Source organism: Manis javanica, chromosome 16 (genome assembly GCF_040802235.1).
Source record: "Manis javanica isolate MJ-LG chromosome 16, MJ_LKY, whole genome shotgun sequence".
In the NCBI taxonomy this organism is placed as follows: Eukaryota; Metazoa; Chordata; class Mammalia; order Pholidota; family Manidae; genus Manis; species Manis javanica.
This window is the reverse complement of record NC_133171.1, coordinates 58341185-58364268: the sequence shown is the minus strand read 5'-3', so window position 1 is coordinate 58364268 and position 23084 is coordinate 58341185. Positions and strand designations below refer to the sequence as shown.

At 44.7% G+C, this 23084-nt stretch overlaps 2 protein-coding genes and 1 long non-coding RNA gene across 3 annotated transcripts; 1 reads left to right on the top strand and 2 right to left on the bottom strand.

The window, feature by feature from the left end:
- Window positions 1–512: 512 nt before the first annotated feature.
- Window positions 513–1240, bottom strand: LOC118969950 (uncharacterized). The gene is made up of 2 exons (XR_005057771.1): window positions 1103–1240; window positions 513–842 (listed from the first exon to the last, which is right to left on the bottom strand). It is a non-coding gene; the product is annotated as an uncharacterized lncRNA (long non-coding RNA).
- Window positions 1241–1251: 11 nt separating this feature from the next.
- LOC108384189 (HLA class II histocompatibility antigen, DQ alpha 2 chain-like) lies at window positions 1252–5333 on the top strand. Its single transcript, XM_017641053.3, has 5 exons — window positions 1252–1414; window positions 3477–3725; window positions 4180–4461; window positions 4691–4865; window positions 5015–5333. The coding sequence occupies exons 1-4, from the start codon at window positions 1333–1335 to the stop codon at window positions 4843–4845; spliced, it is 768 nt and encodes a 255-aa protein (XP_017496542.1). The 5' UTR covers window positions 1252–1332; the 3' UTR covers window positions 4846–4865; window positions 5015–5333.
- A 9024-nt stretch (window positions 5334–14357) lies between these two features.
- On the bottom strand, window positions 14358–19917 carry LOC108384187 (boLa class II histocompatibility antigen, DQB*0101 beta chain-like). The gene is made up of 6 exons (XM_037005108.1): window positions 19717–19917; window positions 18182–18451; window positions 16411–16692; window positions 15814–15924; window positions 15309–15332; window positions 14358–14724 (listed from the first exon to the last, which is right to left on the bottom strand). The coding sequence occupies exons 1-6, from the start codon at window positions 19811–19813 to the stop codon at window positions 14711–14713; spliced, it is 798 nt and encodes a 265-aa protein (XP_036861003.1). The 5' UTR covers window positions 19814–19917; the 3' UTR covers window positions 14358–14710.
- Between the last annotated feature and the right edge of the window lie 3167 nt (window positions 19918–23084).

Below are 23084 nucleotides of genomic sequence, written 5' to 3'. Positions count from 1 at the left end.
CGGATACTGCTGATCTATGAAATTATTTATGTTCAGCAAGAAAACACCAAAACCTAGTTATGAGTGCCAGGCCAGCTCCCAGCAACAGCAGGCCTGGTTAACAGTGCCAGGAAGCTGCCAGATGCCAGATGCCAGATGCCAGAGATTTCTCTGGTCTCACCCTTCCTTATAGCATCTGTCGCCATGAGATAAGACAGAGTGCTAAGAAACAGGCCACATAACAGGGACAGAATGATTGCTTCTAAATGGGACCTCACTAACGTGTGCTTTCATGACATGGAGAAATGGATTTTTCTGGAAAAAAAAGTCCTCCTCTAATAACTGCCTTTGTCTTTAGCTCAATCTCTATTCCTTCAAAAATATCTGGAATTTTAATGTGGCAGGATAAAGAATGTGAAAAGATCCAGTAGGTTAAGGGAAGGAAATCAATTTTCTAAGTCACAGAAATTCCCCTCATTCCACCCCTCAACATTTAACTTGACATTCTTAAATTAAAAAAAAAAATCATAGAGTAATTGAGCCAGCCAAAACTTTCTTTAATGTAATCTGTGTCTCCACATTTCCATTAAACGTAGATAGGCAGCATCAAAACACAGAGCCTGAGGAGTACTCGAGGCAGGGGGGATATCGGATGAAGGATTGTGCAGTTACTATAGGCGGCACCACATGACGTGACTCCTTTCACTGCCCTGGGTGCGGGTGTCGGAGCTTCGGAGAGCAGGCGAAGCACCCACTCAAATGGATTTACGTATTAGCAAAGATGATGGTGTTCCCCTGGCTACCATCAGCAGAAATACCCTAGGTGGGGGTGTCAGCTCAAAACTTAGGGAATTCCGTATGTTCTGTGGAAGCAAAAAGAAAGACAGTCAACCCACACATGAGGCAGAGGGTGGCAAGACTCCCAGGGAGAGGGATCAACTCAGGGAAGAATTCCTGGAGATTTAACCCAGAAACTCCTGTGGGACCCCATATTATTGATGACCATAATCTATACATGAGTCTGGTCAGGAATTCCTACCCCTCTCCAGCAGACATACACACAAGTGAGAAGATTCTGATTTAATGCCCTCCCTCTTTTCATAGAAAATTCTCTCAGACCTACCTTGAATGGTGGCTGTATCAGAATCAGGGGATTTCCCCATCCCTTCCGGCACGCTTAGTACAAACTCTTCAACTGACAACTGCGGTGTCATGTCAGTGGAATTTTCTGATTGGCTGGAGCCTGATCCGGCAGGGTCCGGTGTTGGGTGTCTTGAGATTCCTTCGTGGTTCTGTCCTCACCGTTGCTCTACAGCTCAGAACAGCAACTGCTGAGACCACCGTGAGAAGAGCATGACCCTAAACAGAGCTCTGATTCTGGGGGTCCTCACCCTGATCACAGTGACGACCCCCTGTGGAGGTGAAGATATTGAGGGTGAGTGCACAGTGGAGGGATGTGGGGACTAGACTTGGGAAACAGGAATTGGAAAGGAAAAAAGCAGTGATTGGCACAGAAATAGCAGAGACTCTTCAAAAGCATTCTCAATATTAAGCAGCTTTAAAACTTATGGTCATTTTTCCTTCAGGAAATTAGAGTTGCAACCCCCTTTCTTTGTGTGCTATTGCAGAGTTCACCAAAGACATTATTTTGTATCTAATATCAGATCCAGAGAATACAGCCTGGAGGGCTCTATGGCATTCATTCGTGATTGCCTCAAAGATTAGGGATGTTTTGTCATTAAAAATTCATGAAGTATTGCTCCCAAATTTCTCTGACTCTTGAAACTTTTTATGTATTTCTCTTTTGTTAGTTTATCTGGGGGTAGAGAGTTCCATGACTTGTCTGTACTATGTAAGTATAAATAAGGGTGTCCTAACTTTGTCTCAGATCTACCTACATTCCCAGGATGCGAACTGGTGCAGTTGGAGAGTGGGTAAGGGACCCCAACTGAACACCCTTAGACAAGTCATTTTACCACACGGTGCTCACCTAACTCAGCTACCTCATACGTGTCACCTTACAAATAATCAAATAAAAGAGGTGTGTAGATACACTTTCTAAGTAATGTAGACAGAAATATCAATGATCATTTTGTTTTTAAATTGCTACTATTGCAGGTGAAGCTGCAGAATTTTTTCTCTACAAAAATAAGAAATATTTATTTTTATTTTAAAATTAAGAACTTTATGATGAAAAACTTGATGAAGTAAATTATGTTATCCTCAAATCATCAGCCCAAATCACCTGTCTTTCACTTTAATGCAGACCTATAACGGGAAAACTGGACAAGCACAGATCAGTGACTTAATTCCCTAGGCCCTGCCTTTGCTGTCCAACTCTTTCCACCCTCTTTTACCCTCCTTTCCATCAAGGATCTATCCCTGGCTCTTTTCCCTATTGTTTCATTACATGAAGAGTGGGTGTGTAAAAGCCAAAGTAGAAGTCAAATAGTTCAAAGAGGAAGTGAAATGGAAATTAATCTTTAGATACTTTATTAACCATGGCTGTTCCTATCCTAATTTTGTTTGGTGGTATAAGTTTCACTGCTTCTCCAGAACACTTCCAAATTCCCTTTCTTCAGCATCACACCAGAGGGCTCTGCTCAGACTCAAATTATCCAATAGGCACAGGGCAGAGGGTTTACAGTGCTAACAGGGCACCATGAAAATGTTTTAATTTCTTTCAAAATTAGAAGAAATGAGCTTTTAAGATAGGAAAAAAATGCTTTAGTTTTTTTATATCATTAATATACAATTACATGAACAACATTGTGGTTACTAGATTCCCCCCATTATGAAGTGGATTATATTTGTCTTTGTGCCAATATGGTCATAAAATATGATTTTAATTTTTTATGGAGGAAGGAGACCACAAAAGCAACAGCACTTAGAGCTTACAAGTGATAATGCAGCCCCGGTCACGGCTGATTCTGACATTCATGTGGTCCTGCGACCTCTCTGTCATCTTCCCCAAAATTTCTGTGATACTCCAGAGCAGCAATTGATTTTCAATCAACACTTTAGAGTGCACAGTGAGCTACATTTGGGGTATGTGAAGATGAAAAGCTATGCTTTCTGACCCCTAGAGGGTGACCAGATTAGTGATGGAAAGAATATGGGGAAGGAAAGCAGAAGGGCCTGTGAGGCTGAAAGTAAACAGGTGAATTGCTTCTAGCTGGCACGGTGGTGTCACGTCCTTCAGCGACAGTTGCAGCCCAGGACAAGTACCAAATGAGAAGGATAATTGCATACATTCATGTCTGGAAAAGGGGTCAGGAAGATTCATTGCAAGAACAAGGAGATTTTATTGGAGGGCCTTTTAACTGAATGGACAACTACCAGTACTAAGTGGGGGGAAACAGGTCCTGGGAATTTTGTCTAGAAACTATGCCAAAGATGGAAGCCCATGATATTTGACAGTTGATCTCTTCTGTTGCATTAATACAGCTCTTTCCTCTTCATTTTCTATCTCCCTGCTCCTCACCCTTACTCATCAGCTGACCACGTTGCCTCCTATGGTGTAAACGTCTACCAGTCTCACGGTCCCTCTGGCCAGTACACCCATGAATTTGATGGAGATGAGGAGTTCTATGTGGACCTGGAGAAGAAGGAGACTGTCTGGCATCTGCCTGAGTTCAGCAAATTTTCAAGTTTTGACCCACAGGGTGCACTGAGAAATATAGCTGTGACGAAATACAACTTGGACATCATGATTAAACGCTCCAACTCAACTGCTGCTACCAATAGTATGTGTCCACCTCACCGCCTCTGTTGGTCTGTGCCTTCACACCAGTCCCAGTACCTTCTTCCCTGGGAATAGATACCCTTCACTACTCTGTACACCTCTCTCCTTTCCAAGGAGTCTCCAGATTTCCTCATGGTAGTTCCTGAACCTCATATTCCCCCTTCTTACAAATCACACATTTCCATGTAATACAAAGATCTTTACTTCCATAATTCAATCCTTGAGTCTTTCAAGGAGAGGTCCCACAGGGCGCCCAGTTTAACAACAATGTCCACAGAGAGAAGGGGACAGGGATAAAGCAGAAGAGGTGTATAGTGTCTTCGGGGCAGAGGGAAACAAGAGCTCTTCCATGGTCAGATGGGGAAGCGGTGGCGGGAGGGCTCCCCCGGGAGGCCGTGCAGAGTCTCTGGGCAGAGCCGTCTGTGACTCATAGCAGCACTGTCTCCTCACCACAGAGGTTCCTGAGGTGACTGTGTTCCCCAAGTCTCCTGTGATGCTCGGTCAGCCCAACACCCTCATCTGTCTTGTGGACAACATCTTCCCTCCTGTGGTCAATATCACCTGGTTGAAGAACAGGCACTCTGTCACTGAAGGTGTTTCTGAGACCAGCTTCCTTTCCAAGAATGATCATTCCTTCTTAAAGATCGGTTATCTCACTTTCCTCCCCTCTGTTGATGACATTTATGATTGCAAGGTGGAACACTGGGGCCTGGATGAGCCCTTGCTGAAACACTGGGGTATGTATGAGCTCCACCCCTTTTTTCTCTCAAGCCCAGAACATCCTGCCTATTATCTCCTACCCCTTAGGGCCCTAAACTTAACCCTTTAAGGATCTCTAATGCTAGACTTCACTCTCCTCCCTTAGCCTGGTGCCCAGAGTCGTAGAACCAACACCTCCCTCCGCATCCCACACAGGTGCATGAACCAACAATTTGTATTCTGACTTCTACAACTTCCCTTTCGCAGAACCTGAGATTCCAGCCCCTCTGTCAGAGCTCACAGAGACCGTGGTCTGCGCCTTGGGGTTGGCTGTGGGCCTCGTGGGCATTGTGGTGGGAACTGTCTTCATTATCCAAGGCCTGCGCTCGGGTGGTGCCTCCAGACACCAAGGGCCCTTGTGAGTCACACTTTAAAAGGAAAGGTAAGGATTCGGATTTGCTAGAGCTGGAGACACAGCCAGAAGGAAGGACAGTGGAAGGATGTTATGAACACACATGTGGCTGGGAAACAGTCTGACTGTGGCACAGGAGCCCCCCAGGATGTGTTGATCTCATGTCTGCCTTGTTGCAGGTGCATTGCCTACCCACGGAAGAAGAAGAGCGTGGATCCCCCTGATGTCCTGTCACTGGTTACCAGCCCACTTCATCATATCCCTCCTCTCCTCCTGCACTCTGCCTCCCTTCTTCTCTGGGCTTTATGAAGCTGCGCCCCCTGAAAGCCCGCACACCCTTAGAAATTCCCCACCAACCTCCTAAATTTTTCATCTTTTCTCAGTTGTCATCTATTACGGAATCCCTGGGGTATCCCACCCAGCTACCTAATCTCTCAGTGACCCTGAACTAATATGTCCGTGGAAGCAATAAATCCCCTTTATGAGGTCATTACTAAATTTTTTCCTGTCTTTTATGTGAGGGCTGTCTAGGACATTGGCCCTTGATGCTTAAGGCCCATTTAACCTCATTTTCCAGATCATGTTTCATACCCAGTAACACAGAAGCAAACAAGTATAGTCTGATAGTATTTTGATATCTAAGCTGAAGTTCATATTTCTCTCAGGCATCAGCAAAGGCAATAAGTACCCTAATTACACTTATTACACTAATCTGCCTTTGGTGTAGACTGTTACAGAAGAAATACAAAAACCAAGAAACGAATGTATACTCATTTCAATAAAGCTTTTAAGTTCAAAACAGAGAGGTTTGTAGAAAGGAAGTAAGAATCTTAAGAGTACCAGAAGTCAAAATTTGGCCCCCCAACTTTAAGTTTGTGAGGAATGAATGATAACAGGAAAAACTTTCTTCTCCCTTCCTCACCCTTGAGAAGATAAGAATTCTCAAGGCAGGAAAAGAAGTGGAAATCAATTAGGAGAGCATTAGAATAAGACACTAATGTGGGTATCTGATAAGGACCAAATACTTGGTCCTTAGTTAGGGTTAGTAACAGTGGGAAAGGGATGGGAGTAGAAACCACAGACATAGTCAGGGTCCCTGGAACACAGGTGGAGTCTGCCTCACCTCCTAGATGAAGCCCTGCTAGATATCCACATAGATTTTCCTGTGCTACCATGGTATGTTGGGGACAGTAGAGTGAACATGGCTGCAGGATGTTTCTAGGCAGATAAGCCCAAGTCAGGCTCACTGAATTATAGCGCATCCCTGTGTGCCCTGGAGGACAGCAAAAAGTCCTAGTATCCCCATCCCACTACCCCTCATTCCTCTTGGTTAAGGAAAGAATGAGCCTGTGAAAGAGAAATTCCAGGAGGACAACATGATTGAGATAATGTTCTGGCAACTTTGGGTTCTGCATCTTCCTCTGGATCACTGCCTCCTAGCGGAAATGTTTACAAAAGAAACGGATCAATAGATGGGTTTCTCCAGCTCTCCTGTGTCTATGATCATATGCTTGAAAGTGACATGACCTGACTTGAAGGTATTTTTCCCTTTGAAGTTGTTTAGGCATGCTGCCTCACTCTTTTCACTTTGCAACTACTTTGTCCATACACTGCATCTAAGATGGTATTGTGGAATGGCTACAGCATATGTGAGGCTCTCCCTGTCCATGTCATCTGCACCAGAGAGCTTAAAATGTAATTGGAAAAGAAAAGAGACAATATCAACACAATAACTGATACAGCATAGTTTGGGGCAAAGGAACCTAAATCCAAATCCAGGAATCATCAATTTATAACTAGTATTTTAAACTTTATAACACTAAGGTATCTAACATTTCTGAGCTGTATTTTTCTCATCCATAATGTGGGAAGGAGGGATAATACTTTCCTTGCAGAGTTATTGACAGAACTTGAATGGTATCAATATATAGGCAGTGCCTTACACATGGCATACAGATATTTAAGAAAATATTGCTAGTTATTATAGATATTATTAATTTATTAAAAAGAATGGATCTTATTATGTGAAAACACTTTTATTTTTCTGAGTTCTTTAATGATTTAGGATATTCAAACATGGAGCTATTGATGAATTTATTTCCAAATGTTAATTGTAGGATTCTTTTCCTCTCCAGAATGAGAGATGCTGGGATTGGGTTAGGCTGCAAGTGTAGATAGGGTGCAATGGTCAGTGACACATAACCGGTGAAGGGGCTGCTAAGGAAACTCTTATTGCAATAAAGTTGTAATATTTGACCCTGGGTTTTTACTCTAATAAAAGACATATCCCCTCCTTATGGTCCATATTAGTCAAGATATATTATATGCAACAGGTCTTTATATATGTTTACTTTGGGGAGGAGATGGGAAAGATTCAAGGAGAAAAGGCTACTTGTGAGGTAGAAGTAAGAGAATAATTAAAAGTACAGACTAGCAATGTAAATGCAAGAAATCTGAACCGGAGGGGATCATGAAAATGTAGGTAACAGAGTACAGAGGATTTTTAAGTCAGTGAAACTACTCTATATGATCCTACAGTGGCAGATACTTGTCACTGTACATTTCTCAAAATCCATAGAATGTACAACACCAAGAGTGAATTAATGTAAACTGTGGACTTTGAGTGATAATGATGTGTCAGTGTAGGTTCAGCAGCTGCAACAAATATACCTTTCTGGTAGAGGAGGCTGATAATCGGGAAGGCTATGCATGGTGGGGACAGGATATATGAGGAATCTCCATACATTCTATTCAATTTTGCTGCAACTCTAAAACTGCTCTAAAACAAGATGTATTTTAAAAAAAGAAAAGAAAAATCAGCAATTATGATCTGAAATGTATAAAATAAAAATTTTAATATAAAAACACAGGTCATCTGAAAATGCACAAATGGGCTGAGAAATTTTTGGCAGTAGGATTTTAAATAAATTGTATGTAAATTTCAATGATTCATGAGGTAAGAACCAGCATTTTAAAGGTGTAGGGGTGTAGGAAATATAAGGGTTATATTGAATAGCATTATCACCAGTGTTTCAAAAATATACAAATACTGCCCTAATCAGACTCCTTCCTCATGAAATACTGAGGAAAGCAAACTTAATGGTAGTTGAACCTCATTAAAGTAATTCATTCATAAAATGTTCACTTAATCTTAAAATATCAGAATTAAAATTAATTCTAAAAAATAAGAGGAAACTTTTTTTATCAGCTTAAAGTTAAAAGTGGGATCATTACCTGACATAACTATAAAAAAAGCTGGAAATCAGTCCTCTGATTCTAAATTATGTGATCTTGAAAAATGACTTATTTGAAAATTTTCAGATTGTGTGCACGAAGTATAACTTTAATATTTAATATCATACTACTTAAAATTTATGTAATTGAAAAGTCACATAAAATATATCAGATTTGTTTGTACAAACTAGGGATTTTGAAAGACTAAAATATTTCATTACAAATCATGCACTTCTTATACATCCTGGCACACAGTAAGCAGTCAATAAATGTTAACTGTTAGTGTTGTTATTTTCTGGAGCCCAAGTCAAAAATCCCATAGTACATAACATCACAGAAATGCAAACAACAAGATCCAGATAATAGAAAGTTCTAGACAAACAATTCTGTTTCTCCAGCAAATAACTTGCAAGGAAAAGTAGGCAACCTAGAAACTACAAATTAAAAAAAACCTGAAGTGTAACTCCAGGGGGGAAAATAAGTTTCCAGCCCAGGTCAAATTACCTTTGAAGTGGAAATCATTCAAAGGGAGAAATAAAGTGGGAGAAACTCATTTATTGCTTACAAGCCCACTTCCGCTTGCCTGAGTCTCTTGTGACCCAACCGCCAAAAGGGACCCCACCCAATCTCTCAGATCCAGATATACCTTCACTCCCCCTTGAATCACCTATTGACATGGAAATGCACTAAGGCCAGACAACAAATTCTGGAAATATTGCAATTTTCACATGAAGAAATATATCAACCAAATGCTAGGCTTTGTTGGATTCATATTCAAATAAAACTATTAAAAATTCCTTGTGGGACAATCAGACATTGAATATTGACTGTAGTGAGGAATTGTTTATCTAATTTTAGGTGTAGTAATGACAGTTATGTTTCTCTAAAAAAGTCGTAGATTCTCATAATAAATATGCATGAAATGATATGATGTGTGAGATTATATTCAAAATAATCCATTGTGTGTGTAAGATAAAGTGGATGGGTACACAAAATTGTCCATGAATTAGTATTTGTTAAAGTTGAACTGTTGATACACGGTTCTATTCTCCCAGCTACCATTTAGAATTTAAATTTTCCATTAAACAAAAGTTTAAAAAAGAAATTGAGGATTCTAGTTCAAGATGACAACGAAGATCCTGAACTCACCTCCCCCCACGGGCACAGCAAATGTGTAGCTATATATGGAACAATTTCCTCTGAACAAAATCCTAAAATCACTTCCACATCAGGCAGCCAAGGGGAAAACCTGCAGGAAAGGCTGAGACACAATCTCACCATAAACCCAACCTCCCAGGAAGAGACCCACAATCTGGAGTTTCTCCAAGAGAAGCAAAGGGCTTATACCCCACATCAGGCACTCCACTTTTAAGACCAGCACCTGAGAGACAAACCCCCAAAACATCTGGTTTGAAGACAACAGTGCTCTTGCCCAACAAACCTGCAGGGCTGTGGTGAAGCGAGGAACAGCTGTTAAAGGGTCTGTGCGCAGAGTCACCTGCCCCAGGACCCAGCAGAGAAGAAGCCCTTTAAAAAGTATCTGGACTTTATGTGAAAGGGACTCATTTGCTAATTTTTAAGTGTTGGTTCTAGAGGCAGGGGTCTGCTGGATTCTCTCTGAGGATAAACATTGGTGGGTCCCAACCTCCTACTTCCTTTTTGCCTTGAGAAACCCGACAAGCGCCATCTTTTTTCTCTTTATTTTATATTTTTCTTCTTTTTCTGTTAGTTGCCATTTTTGCACTCCCATCCATACTGTAGCTGTGGATGCCATCTTCATGTCTCCTCTGCCATGCTCCAGAACACCAGAAGTCCTGGAAGGGAGCATTTACAAATGTCTGCTGTCCCCCAAGGGGTGGCCCTTGCTCTCCTGGCTCTAGGGAGCTTGTGTTCCTGGGTCCCACAGGACTGTGACAACCATAGAGACAGTTCTCGGCAGGCTGCCACTCCCAGGGCACTGCAGAGAGAGGAAACTGAAACACAACCTCCATCTTTCTATGAAAGAGGCCCATTTGTTGTCCTAAGGAGCTTTGGCCTAAAGCACAGGTTTCTGGTCTAGCACACTTACAGGCACCTATGGAGCTGCTCCCAGGGAATGGGTATATGCCCCCTCATGCTCACTGCAGCATTATTTACAATAGCCAGGGTTAGGAAACAACCTAAGTGTCCATTGACAGATGAATGGCTGAAGGATGTGTGAAGTACTATTAGACAGGAAAGGATAAAAAATTTAACTATCACCCGGTTTTATTGAAAGTTGTTTAAGAATATTAGTAAGTGCAGTTGTTAATCAGGAAAAAGAAACACAAGGAATCCAAAAAACAGTGGATTCATCCCAGGATATCGCTGAAGAGACCCTGCTACAGCAGTTCCATGGCAAACCTAGAAGCCTGGACTACCTAAGTGGTATTTATGAAGTGATAAACAACTTTTCTTTCAACTTTTAGAAGGAAGCTGTGAGTAAATGTGAGAAACGTGCTCACTGGTCCAAGCTCAATAAATGGACGCGGAGACAAAGAGAACAGCGGAGTGAGGCTTTAATGACAGTCTCGCAAGATCGCAAGATAGGGTGTCTGATGGGCAGGCACACCTTGGGCGGTTGGTGCAAGTAATTTATTCCCTAGCCTGTGCGCCCCTCCCCTGGTTCCTCTTTAGCGGAGTACTACAGGGTTCACATTTTTTCCCAGATGTCACCTAAGCAAGTTATATCCACATTAGGCTTTCCCTTACCTTTGTCTTAATTTTATTGGCAGGTTTAAAACTTCTTTCTTTTCCCAAATAGGTACAGCCCCTTCCTTGTCAATTCCCCCCAGCCCCCACTCCCAGCCTGAGCAACGTCCTGGCATATTTTTCACCAGTAGCCCTTTGTCAATACCTGACTGTTAAAATGTTTAACCCTCCTGGTGGGAATAAATCACATTTAGGTTTTATGCTTTTTCTAACAGTAAAGCTCAAAGATAATTATTCTTACAGCAGAATGTATTTTCAACTTTGACATATAAAAAAAAGTGAAGATACTTCAATTTGGCAAGTGAAAGTATAAAGGAAAGGGCAAAAGAAGGGTAGAAATGCTACTACTTTCATCTTCCGAGGAGGATGAGAGACATTCACCATATTTAAGGAAAGAACACATATTTAAGGAAGGAATAAATACTTTCAAATTACAATCGAAACTGAAAGAATTACCTGTGGCGACTCATGAATGCAAGCAGGGCTTTAGACGTTGGACTATTGAGCAATCACAAATAACTCCACAGCCCAGCCCTGAAAGAGCTCTGCAGCTTCAAGAGCCCTTCAGAGTTAATCCAAATTAGAGTGGGGGACAGGCCCTTTACACCTCCACACCTACCAGTCACTGGATATGAGATGCCCCTGGGAAGTGCAGTGGGCGAGGCAGTGCCCCTCACCTAATGCAATTCGGAAGGAGGGCTGTCAGCTATGGCCTGTCAGCCAGCAACGTTCCCAGCAACTGAGGGAGGGAATCTTTCAGTCCTGAAAAGAGCAATCTAAGTGAAACAGGACAGCACCCTGTATAGAAACACCATTCTAACCACTGGGAATTGCATATATTTTCAGGGGAAGTGGACAAACAAATAAATTTTTTAAATTTGTTGTATCTTAACTTCTATTAACTCATTTGACTCACTCTTTTATCTTATGAACTCCTTTCATTAAATATTCCATGATAATCAGGAAGAAGGCAAAGTTATGTTGCAGGAAGATCTTAAGAGGCAGTAAAAATTAAATTTCAGTGGCATACTCAATAAAGGGAACTCAATTCCATAGCCATTCACAGGATGAAGGTTATGGGGTTTCCACACTCTTAGACACCACCACCTCAACAACAGCTTCCAGGCTTGCAGGAGCAGGGAAGACAAAGCCAACAGAGATTAAACCCATTTTTAAATTCGACTGGCTGGTAGTAGTCACATGACCCCAACCTAACCACAGAGGAGGCTGGGATATGTATGAAACTGATGGACTGTTGATGACCACCACTGCCTCTGAAAGACATGCTGACTGATATGACTGAAGGTGAAGTCAAGTGCTCAAGCTGGTAGTTTGTTCTCTAGCACACCCCTATACTTTTCTCCAAGACATATGCCTACTAAGATTCAGTTCTTTTTTGTTAGCAAACTTGTTTATAAAGGTTATACTTTTAATTTTAATTAAATTATCAATTAAAGATTCCATTACCCAATGAAATTGGGTGCACAAAATAGTTGTTTCTATGAAACTGTCAGTGGATGGACGGGAAGAAGACTCTGACCCTCTCGTTAAGGAGAAGTCTTCCAGCAGGGAGCCAGTGTGACAATGTTGAACTGAAAAAATGTCCTAGAATATATTCTACCACCCACTGCCATAACAGAGCTTATGTTTCAACTGGAAAAATCAGATCACAGTGTCTCCCTAAACGCTGAGTCTGGTTCTATCTCCAACCCTGCCTTATGTCTTTGCAAGGTCAAAGCACAGGGCTACATCTAGAGACTGAGGGCTCCCTGGACACCCTGCACAAGTCCTCCATTTCTCTAAGAGTATCACTCCTTCCTGACCCCTATGGTGAATGACAATGATGCCCATCCTGGAGAAGATGATGAAATCAGAACAAAACCTCTGCCTCCACTCAGCATCTTGCTCTGGCCAGATTCAGCCTTGGGTAGCAGAACCCTGACTGTCCCTATTTGTCCCCATCCATATTGCACATGTCTAATCACCTGCACTACAGCCCAGGGCATGGGAGAGAAAGGCCCCAAGGGAGTCTAGTTCTCCACCCTGACCTCATCCAGGAGGGGGAAGGAGTGCTAATGGTTTCTCAGGCCTAGTGAGATGAAGTTGCAGGGAGAAGGGGATGCCTTCCCAGGAGCATGGCCTTCCAGAGATAAGCTCCCAGCCCTCTGTCCTCATGACAAATTCCACAAACCATAGTGGAGACCAGCATTCAGACTGGGCCCATGTATAAGGAACCACACTGTGTAGTGGCCCCCCTAATACCAGGGAAGAGAATGTCATCAAGAATCAACAGGTCACTGTGTTCACAGACAAGGAGACCTCTATCAGATGAGAACTCAGGCTTAGCAGTGCGTCAGGTGACTGTGCGGGAAACAAGATGGGATGGGTGTGTGTCAGCACCGTTAAGGAGGGAGCCAGGAACCAGAGCCCTGCTGCTTGTCTTGTAGCATCCACAAGAAACAAAGTGCTCCTCAGACCATTCCACTGTGAGGAGACTTTAGAGATGGGTGCTCCGTGTCAACGTCTCCATGCAGGGTAGCCATTTTCAGCAACACAAGGATCTGAAAATTCCATGCCTTACTCCTAATAAGCAGGTGGGCATAACGCCAGTGGACTGCATCCTTGTACAGGTTGACATTTTTGAGAAGTGTGCATATAACCCAGGATGGGGCAATCAGCATCTCTCCTAAAATGGTTACAACTCTGGTAGACAGTCTGAAAAAACACAACATACACACAGAGAGAGAGAGACAGAGAGACAGAGACAGAGACAGAGACAGAGAAACAGAGATGAGATAAGAAGTAAGGCAATGAGAAAAAAAATGCAGAAAATAAATAGATGCAAAGAAAACACAGACAGATAAAGAGATGCAGATAAATAGTGACAAAGATGCAGATAGAGAAAAGACAGAGAGTCAGGAATGCACAACAAGGGATACAGAAAAAAAGATGCAGAGAGATACCAGGAAAGAAATATATAGGGACAAAGAAAGACACAGAGAAAGATTAAGATGCACAGGCAGAAATGTAGCAGAAAGAGAAAAGAGAAATGAAGATTGCATTGAATATCTGGATGTAGTCACTTCTGAGGTCAACTTGACCCCAGGATTGCATGCAACATAAGCAAAGTAAACCTGAATTGTATTTCTATCACTCTAAACCAAAAACAATACTTTAATTACTGGTTATACTTTCTTAAAAATAAAAATTGACCTCAACCAATGTGACTTGTCAGAACACAGTTGAAACATCAATAACCAGGGGCCACAATATCTGTCCCCAAAGAGTTTCAGCATGCTATGTACTCAATATTCAACAAAACAAACGGCAGTCCAGCAAATCCTAAAGTCACTGCACCTGACATCAATACTGCAGAGCCATGAGAGATGTGACAGCTGAACTGATTTTCTCTCTTCCACCCAACCCTATGTGAAACCCCAAGAGGTTTCTAGTCTCCTTTCGGGAAACAAGTCCTCCTTATGGCTCCACATTGGACAGATCATCCCAAAATATATTCATAGAGGTTTCCCACCTCTGCTCAGTTAACAAGGCTCGGGGTACAGATAACTCACAATCGTATTTAATTATGATAAAAGCTCTACAGTCAGGAAAATAGCTTCCATTCTCTCCAGTCAGTGGGGAAAACAGAAACAGAAAATCCCCTTAGGGCCTGGGCAGACGCTGCATACAGCGCTCAGGTGGAGGATCCAGGGTCAGTGCAGGGTGCAGCGTCAGCCATGTCCTCGGGGCGGGGGTCACAGGAGGGAACAGATGACTGGTGACTGCAGCAGAGTCACTGGAGGACTCTGATCTCAAAGGGGGACAAACTGGCACTGGCAGGTGGGGATTCCGGGCAAGGGCAGCAGGCTTCACAGAAGGGAGGAAGGCAACCCAGTCGGGGTCCTCAGGGGTCAGTGCAGGAGCCCTGCAGGGGAGATGGATCAGCACAGGCTCCCTGAGGGACCCACACTCTCACCCTCCTCTCAGGGCCCCAGACAGCTGAGGTCCAGTCCGGTCGTCATCCCCTCACCCACATCTGTGTGAAGGTGAAATCAGCTAAGGAGGACTTGGCCCTCCAGCTCCACACAGATGGGGCTTGGGGTGGGGGGTGCAGCTGTTAACCTTTGAGGGGCAGTGAGGGTTTCACTCTTCTTAGTAAATATAATGATAACTCACCTTGTTCCACCACCAGTGGCCTAACTCAGTCCCTGACAAATGCATACAGGCGTAGCCGCCAACGTGTGACACACAGTGAGCATCCTGGTGTCTGACATCCAAGACAGGGCTCTGCCTCCAAGTTTCAGAGAAAGATGCCACAAAACTTGTGGCCTGGTGCTGGGGAACCACCCCTGGGGCTTCCTACAGAAACCGGGCAAACGTTTCCCCTAACTCTGGATCGCCGGAGCAGGGAACAGGCGAACACAGACCGCTGCACCCAGGAACACTCACCTCACACCCTCCCTGCTTTACCTGCCCCCTCTCCCCCCTGGATCAGGGCTGAAATGTTACCTGCTGGTGGAGGCCCACGAGGTGCTACAAAAGGAAGTGACACAGAGAAAGGTCTCATTACACACACAACCAGTCCCTCACTCACCCCAAAGGGAAAGAGATAGGCAACCTAATTAGACATTTATTTCCTTCCTACCCACCTACCACAAGACTTTAACCACCCTAAGCTATAATACCCCCAAATGAAGGAAACGGTTATTTGAAAGAAAGGAAGAAAATCCACTGACCCTTTTAATAGAGGAAGCTTCCAGAAAGGACCCAGTGAGACAAGGATCAACTGTAAGGACGCCCTAAAGTAAACCCCACCTCTTACTCTGTGGTAGGGTTGCCTTTCAACCAGGAGAATCAGATTCCAAAACCCCCAGGGTGTTCTGACTCCTCCCTCCAAGACACCTGCCCCTTTCCTTTCAAGGTCAGGGGAAAAGAGCCACATCCAGAAGCTGAGTCCTCCCTGAACAGAGGGCCTCAGGCAGAGCCCCCCTTCCCCATTGCCCCAAGGCCTTACCCTTCTGGCTCCTGTGACGGATGACAAGGCCCAGCCCCAGGAAGATCAGCCCCAGCACAAAGCCCCCGATGCCACTCAGCATCTTGCTCTGGGCAGATTCAGACTGTGCCCCTGGGGACAGAACCAGAGAGAGAGTCAGTGTTCGCCCCATACTCCACAGGGTCCCTTTGGGGAGCCTCAAGTCGAGTCTGAGGCCCAGGTGCTGGAGGTGCCAGGGAACCTAGTTCTCCATGCCGACCACCCCTAGGGTGGGAAGGACCTGCCAGTACATCCCAGGACACGGTGGGTGGGCGGGAGGTGTGGGGAAAGCTGATCCATAACCAAAGCTGATCCATCCATAACCCTAGGGCCCAACACCCCACCACCACCCACGCGGTCACTCCTTCAGGTACCAGGTCTGGGTGCAGGGGCCATGCTGCACAGGCGACCTCCCTAACATCAGAGACAGTGAGTTCAAGACTCTGGTGTGGTCCCAGCTATGGAACTAGAAGTGCCCCAGCCTCCTGTGGTTTCCAGCTTGGGGTGATATCAGGGTTAAAGACAACTCTGCCCTCTGTCTGGGGGGCCCCCAGTGACAGGAAACAAACTGCCCCTTACGCCACTCCACTGAGATGGGGCTCCGGAGGCTGGGGTGCTCCACGAGACATGTGTACACATCTCCTCGCTGGGGAGTCATTTCCAGCATGACAAGGATCTGGAAGGTCCAGTCCCCGTTCCTAATAAGGGGGGTGGACACAACACCAGCCGTCTCCTCCTGGTCATTCCGGAACCACCGAACTTTGATCTGGCCTGGATAGAAATCTGTCACCGAGCAGACCAGCAGGTTGTGGTGGTTGAGAGCCTCTGTCCTGGATGGGGAGATGGTCACTATAGGTTCCACTGAGGGGAGGAACAGACAGGAAAAGACACGGTGAGATGTGAGGGTCACACAGCAAGTCTCCCAAAGGAGCACAGTCCTCCCTGAGTACCGGTGCAGAGACATCCCTGGGTTCCAATCCTGGAGAAGGACCTGAGCGGGGCCACTTTATTAGCTTGAATAAACACATCAGCAGTTTCCTTTTCAGAGTCTGTTACTTTTACTATTATTTGAAGAATAGTAATTTTTCTATGGGAGTTAGTTTATTGATACTAATTGATTAAAATGAAGCACTTTAAAAGTGCATATTGCTATACTACATAGGCCACTCTACATAATATTTTTAAAGTTAAAATAATAAACCAGGACTTCTTTTACCACACCTGATGACATGAAATGGTGATGCTAATCCCTCAACGCAAGGTACATAGTTGTGAAATTAAAGAGCATAATAGAGATGCTGTTTGCTCAGGTCACTGTCTACAAACAGGTGCTCATTAAATGGTTACAATTAACTTACAGAATGCGCACCCCAAAGTGGATGAGGGGATGCAGGGGGAGGGAGTTTAGGAGGGGTTTAGAACAAAGGAAACCAGAAACATTTTTATTCAATAATTTAATAGCATCAATTTGTTTACTCCAAAACCTCAGGTCTTTCTCTTGTATCATTTGAGGAGTTTTTCTAGGAAATTAAAATTCTGCCTTACAACAAAATTCAAGAGTTGCTTTTATTTTTCACAAGCACTTTTTGCCTCAGACTTCGTATTCACACCTTCTCAATTATTAAGCTCCAAGTACAAAGTTCAATGAAGTCAGTTTGTGTGGCTTATTCACCCTTCTGCGCTCCCTTAGCCTAAGTGATGGGCAGCCGAGTACATTTATTCACTAGCTGCACTAAGGTCTGCGGTCACACCGCGCCCCCGTCCCTGTGTCCGGCAGCAGGCACACGATACCTGGGACAGCTCCTCGCCTCAAAGAACCCCCAGGACTCGTGACAGACACTCAACAAACCAGAATTAAGATGAATACTCATTTGAAACCCAGAGTCAAGGTAGAAGGTAGCTTTCAGTCAAGACCGTGAACCTTACGGCGCGTCCAGGCGCAGCCCCGACCTCCAGGCCCCTCCCATGCTTCGTGCAGCGCCGCCTGGAGCCGCCCGGCCGGGAGGGCCAGGCAGGGAGGGCGGGCGCCGGGAGGCCGGGAGGGCACAGCAGCGCGGAAGGGCGCAAGGAGGCCTGGACCCGGGCGTGTTCCGACAGCTCCAGGGAGGAGGAAGTCCCACGGCCAGGGCGCCGGGACCTCGCTCAATGTTGGCAGGACCGGAGAGGTCGCCCTGGGCTCCCTCGCGCGCGTTCCGGGCTCCGCCGCGCGTCCCCAACGCCACCCGCCCCTCCCCGCGCGCCGCGTCCGCCGGCCTGTCCCTCCCGCGGGACTGGGGTCCGGGGGCCGCCCGGTCCTCTCCCCGCGGAGCGTCGGCGGATGGCGGGGTCCCCGGGCGGCGGCCGCGCTCACCTCGCCGCTGCCAGGTGAAGCCGGCCTCCACCTGGTAGTTGTGTCTGCACACCGTGTCCACTACGGCCCGCTTCTGCTCCATGACGTCCTCCTGCCCGTTCCAGTACTCGGCGTCCGGCCGCCCCAGCTCGGTCACCGCCCGGAACTGCCCCACGTCGCTGTCGAAGCGCACGAACTCCTCCTGGTTGTAGATGACTCTGGCCAAAAACCGCACCCGCTCCGTCCCGTTGGTGAAGTAGCACTGGCTCTTCCACTGGTACACGAAATCCTCTGCGGGGAACCGTGCCGCTTGGTCAGGCCTGGGAGCCGCGGGCCGGGCAGGCCTCCTGGGCCGGGGCATGTGAGCCCAGAAGCTTGACCCCCGACCTCGCCACCCCAGGTTTTCCGGCAATCCTGCCCTTCTCCCCACCCCATCCCCGCGCCCCCTGCACCCCGCATCCTCAGGCGGCTCTTCCAGGGCCTGCCCGCCGCCTGGAGGGCTTCCAGAATTGTCTCCGTAAAGGGAGGGGAGAAGGAAGCCTGTCTAGGGACCAGCCCAGGACTGTGACCCCTGCCCGATTTGAGCACCGAGTAAAGCGGGCAGTCTTGGAGGGTTTACATGGGTCCCTGTACTTATCGGGACAGGACGTCCTCACATGATCCCAGTTCCCAGAGACTCCTGGGAACCGCAGAAGCAAACAGGTATCCCCATGAGCTCAAGATTCAAGGGAATGACTAGAAAGGTCTACAGTTAAGCTTGTCCTCACCCTACAAGCATAATTTATTGGTTCCTAGCAAAGTGCCTTCCTTCCCATGCCTGGGTTTACCGGGTTTCTGTCACCACCACCCCTGCTGCGTGGTTAGAAGAGACCCAACCTTCCACGTCCTGGAAAGGAACATTTTATTAGTGGAAATAACTCAGTCCCTTGAATTAGATAAATTACATTCCAGTTAAACTGTGCCAATAACCGGGGTGGGTAGGTTACCAAACAGAGTAGCTATGTCATAAGGGTAACTGTGTAAAAAGACACTTGTAACACCCATATATAGGGGTATTAGGAAGACTGAGAGAATTTATACAAAGATTCCAACCCTGCGTCTGAAATAGTTTCTCACTGCTGCCCTGCATTTCCCCAACCCAGAATCCCGTAGTATTTAGTCCAGACGAGGTTGGGGACCCCAAAATGACAAATCCTGCTGCGTCTGCTGTGGGGGAATTCACACCTTCAAAAACAACCCCCTGCTCACTTTGTGCTGGCACTGGTAGTAGGTGCACACTTTGTCCCCTCCCCCACCTAACACCCGCAGGCCTAAGCCTGTGGCGTGGGGATTGTCCTCTCCTCGTGCCATTAGAAGGTGGAAATGAGAACAAGGCATAGCTCTCTTTCTCAGAGAGGAAATGTGTGGTAATGTGTGTACTTTAACAAGCTGTGTCGTCTGAGATGATAGAAGCCCCCCTGCCCCAGCCCACAAGTCCCCCCGGCCCCAGCCCACAGGTCCCCCGGGCCCCGGGTCCAGAGTGGGTGGACTCTGGGGAGTAGCTGCCCTGCACTTACGTGGAGAGTCTCTACCCTCTGCCACCGGGATGCTCAGCACCACCAGAGGCACCATCAGAGCTGCTGTCCAAAGGTCTCTGGGAATCCGCAGAGCCATCTTCCCAGACTTAACCGGGAACAAAAGAAAAGTAATAGTTGTTAACGCAGTGCGTACCTGATGGATCTGATGTGTCCACCTCACAGAATAAAAGCCTGTGAAAGCTCTTGAGCAGGGGAGGGCGGGGGAGTCCTAGGAAAGCAACCAATCGGCACCGGAGCTGAAGGACGTCATCTGTCTCTGGGCAGACATCTCTCATGAGGGCTCCTTCCCAGCCTGGCGTCGGGTCTCCATCGGATTGCCCTGGATGAGCACTGAAGATGAAGATTCTCTCAGTTGAAAAAGGTTTGAATTGAGTGACTTAAGGGGTTTAAAGAACCAAAGAAAAATGACTCAAGAGTAGACATCTTTGTGATATTTATTTAAAACTTGTTTTCTTGTACTTGGGATTTTTAGTAGGAGAGAATAAGTAGGGTCAAATTTTAGGGGAGAGAAAATTATCACAGAGAAGTTCACTTCTGTGATCTCAGACATGATGAGGAGACTTAAGCTGTGATGGGAATAGCAGAGTCCTTACAAGGAAATAAATGGGTTTGAGCTGCAGTTCTAGTATTGATGTGTTTTTTGAGAGAACAAATTACAAACTTATTTTTGCATTAGGCTTCTCTTTGCAAAATGTGGATCATTTTTCATACATTCTTCATCCAAATCTCCTTATACACAAATCATGAGTGATATGACTTGTGTAATACAACATATTCTTCAGCTGCCATGTGAACCTGTTGACAATATCAGGTTAATACTTGGAGCAATAAAACAAGTAAAAAAAATTGACACCAGCCCTATTGTAAAAGGTTCTTCATTATGCAAGAAGCTATGGCATTCATGTTTTTTAAATAAAAGTAACTGAAAAGTTAACTAAATTGACGGTCCTCCCTGAACCCTGGAACAGGTTCATCTGATAACAGCGAGGGCACAGTGCTCAGTCACAGCATACAGTCGTCTTTAGTTTCAAGGACTGAGAACAAAAGATGTGGAGAAACATTTCTTGGGGCCTTAATAGTGTTAATGAGGGAAGAGATGTTTAAGTTACAGACTGTACAGTGTCAGCCCTAAGCATCAAATCCTTAATGGCAGAAGTACCAGTGTGGTTTTTTTAAATAAATGTATTATTTCTCAGGCTCCTCTTGCCCATGAGTAGGGGCGGTACTAAGTGGTTATAGGACAATTAGAACAGTGCCTGGCAAACATTAATACATACAGTAAGTATCTCCCCTCTGTTCTTCTCTCCTTCATCTCTCTCTTCCTTATATTTTAGGTTTTTCCTTTTAAAATAGAGAGCAGGGTCTAAAAGCAGAATATAAGGAGTTATTCAGGTAGAAAGATAGAGGGAAAAGGCAACAACAACATGTTTCCATTAGTGGCACATGAAAACGTTGTTATTCCAATGTTCTGAACAATTAGTTCTGGACTTAGGATGGTTCAACTTAAAATTTTCCAATATTATGATGGCGTGGGGGTGATATGCATTTAGTACAAATTGCACTTTGAACTTTGAAGATGGCTATTTCCTGGACTATTGATATGCAGTCTGATCCTCTCTGCAGAAGCTGGGCAGCAGCAATGAGCCACAGCCTCTAGTCAGCCATGTGATCAGGAGGGTACACCAGTGTGTACCCACACAGCCATTCTGTTTTCCAATTAGTTACATGAGCTATTCAAACACTTCCTATAAAATAGGCTTTGTGGTAGATGATTTTGCCTAACTCTAGGCTAATGTAAGTGTTCTGAGCACATGTAAGATAGGCTTAGCTAAGCTACAATGTTTGGTAACTTAGGTGTATTAAATGCATTTTCAGCTTACACCATTTTCAAGTTATCATAGGTTCATCAGTTTGTAATCCCATCATAAATCAAGAATGACCTGTATTAGTTGCACAGTCTCAGAGCACCTGAGACTGGTAAATGTGTCAGTGGGCTTCCACCAGCAGTGGGGGACACAGGATCAGGGTAAGTCCAGAATGAGAGGGGGGTTCCACTGTGAGAACTCTTCCAGGATTCATGAGAGAGGCCCTAGGAAAGGAACCAATCAGCACCAGAGCTGAAGAACCTCATCTGTTTCTGGACAGACATCTTTCATGAAGTTTCTCATTCCAATTCCTGGCACTGGGTTTTCAGCACACTGAACTAGATGAAATTTGAGATAAAGATTTTTCTCTCAGTTATTGAAGCTCTGGATATTGAATGTCTTAAGGGTTTGAAGAACCAAAAAAAAATGACTCAAGAGTAGACATCATTGTGATATTTATTTAAAATTTATTGTTCTTATATTTGGTATTTCTAGTAGGAGAAAATAAGTGAAGATCAAATTTCAGGGGAGAAAAAATTATCATCACAGAGATACTCACTTCTATTATATAGACACTCTGAGGAGCCTTAAGTTGTGGTGGGAATAGCAAAGTTTTTAGAAAGAGATGGTTTTGAGCTGCTGCTTTATGAGAGAGCAAATTACTGAAGTCATTTTGCATTGGGCTTCTCTTTGTAAAATGTAGATCATGGTTCATACATTTACATCCATATCTCTTTATATACAAACTCAAGAGTAATAGAACTTGTTTAATATTGCAAAATGGTCCTTAGTTAACATGTATAATTATTGGAAATATCAGATTAATATTGGAGCAAGAACACAAGCAAAAAAATTGACATCAGCCCTGCTGGAAGTAATTCTTCATGATGCAAGAAGCTATTGCATTCATGCTCATTGAATAAAAGTATGAAAAGTTACTTAAGTTGACTTTTCTCTTATAAGCTCTTTAGCTGCTTAAATCCTCCCTGATCCCTGAAACAGGTTCTTGTAATGTAAGCAAAGGCCCAATCCATAAACTATCAAACATTCAGACACAGTTACCTGTACTTTTGAGGACAGAGAACAAAAGATGAAGATAATAATTTCCTGGGGCCTGAACAGTGTTAATGAGGAGGCAAATGTATGTAGTAGTCACAGATTGTACACTGCCAGCCTTAAGCATCAAACCCCAAATGGCAGAAGTATCAATGTGTTTTTTTAAAAATAAATCTACTATTCATCAGGCTTTGCTTGCCCATGACTAGGGGCAGTATTAACTGGTTATAGAGCAATTAGAACAGTGCCTGGCAAACATTAATAAACAAGATAATAAGCACATCCTCCACCCCTGCCTTCTTCTCTCCCTCAACTCTCTTTCTTATATGTTAGGTTCTGTTTGTAAAATACAGCACAAGATCTAAAAGTAGACTATAAGGAGTCTATCAGGTAAAAAGAAATAGGAAAGAGGCTACAAAAGAAGTT

Bases quoted from the DNA above. Each gene is read 5' to 3' on its own strand.
- LOC108384187 (XM_037005108.1), bottom strand. From the start codon at position 19,813: ATGGCTCTGCGGATTCCCAGAGACCTTTGGACAGCAGCTCTGATGGTG. The intron at 18,452-19,716 runs GTAAGTGCAGGG...GGTTCCCCGCAG, and splicing joins AGAGGGTAGAGACTCTCCAC to AGGATTTCGTGTACCAGTGG. The intron at 16,693-18,181 runs GTGAGCGCGGCC...TCCTCCCCTCAG, and splicing joins CTTCACCTGGCAGCGGCGAG to TGGAACCTATAGTGACCATC.
- LOC108384189 (XM_017641053.3), top strand. From the start codon at position 1,333: ATGACCCTAAACAGAGCTCTGATTCTGGGGGTCCTCACCCTGATCACA. The intron at 1,415-3,476 runs GTGAGTGCACAG...CTTACTCATCAG, and splicing joins TGGAGGTGAAGATATTGAGG to CTGACCACGTTGCCTCCTAT. The intron at 3,726-4,179 runs GTATGTGTCCAC...TCCTCACCACAG, and splicing joins CTCAACTGCTGCTACCAATA to AGGTTCCTGAGGTGACTGTG.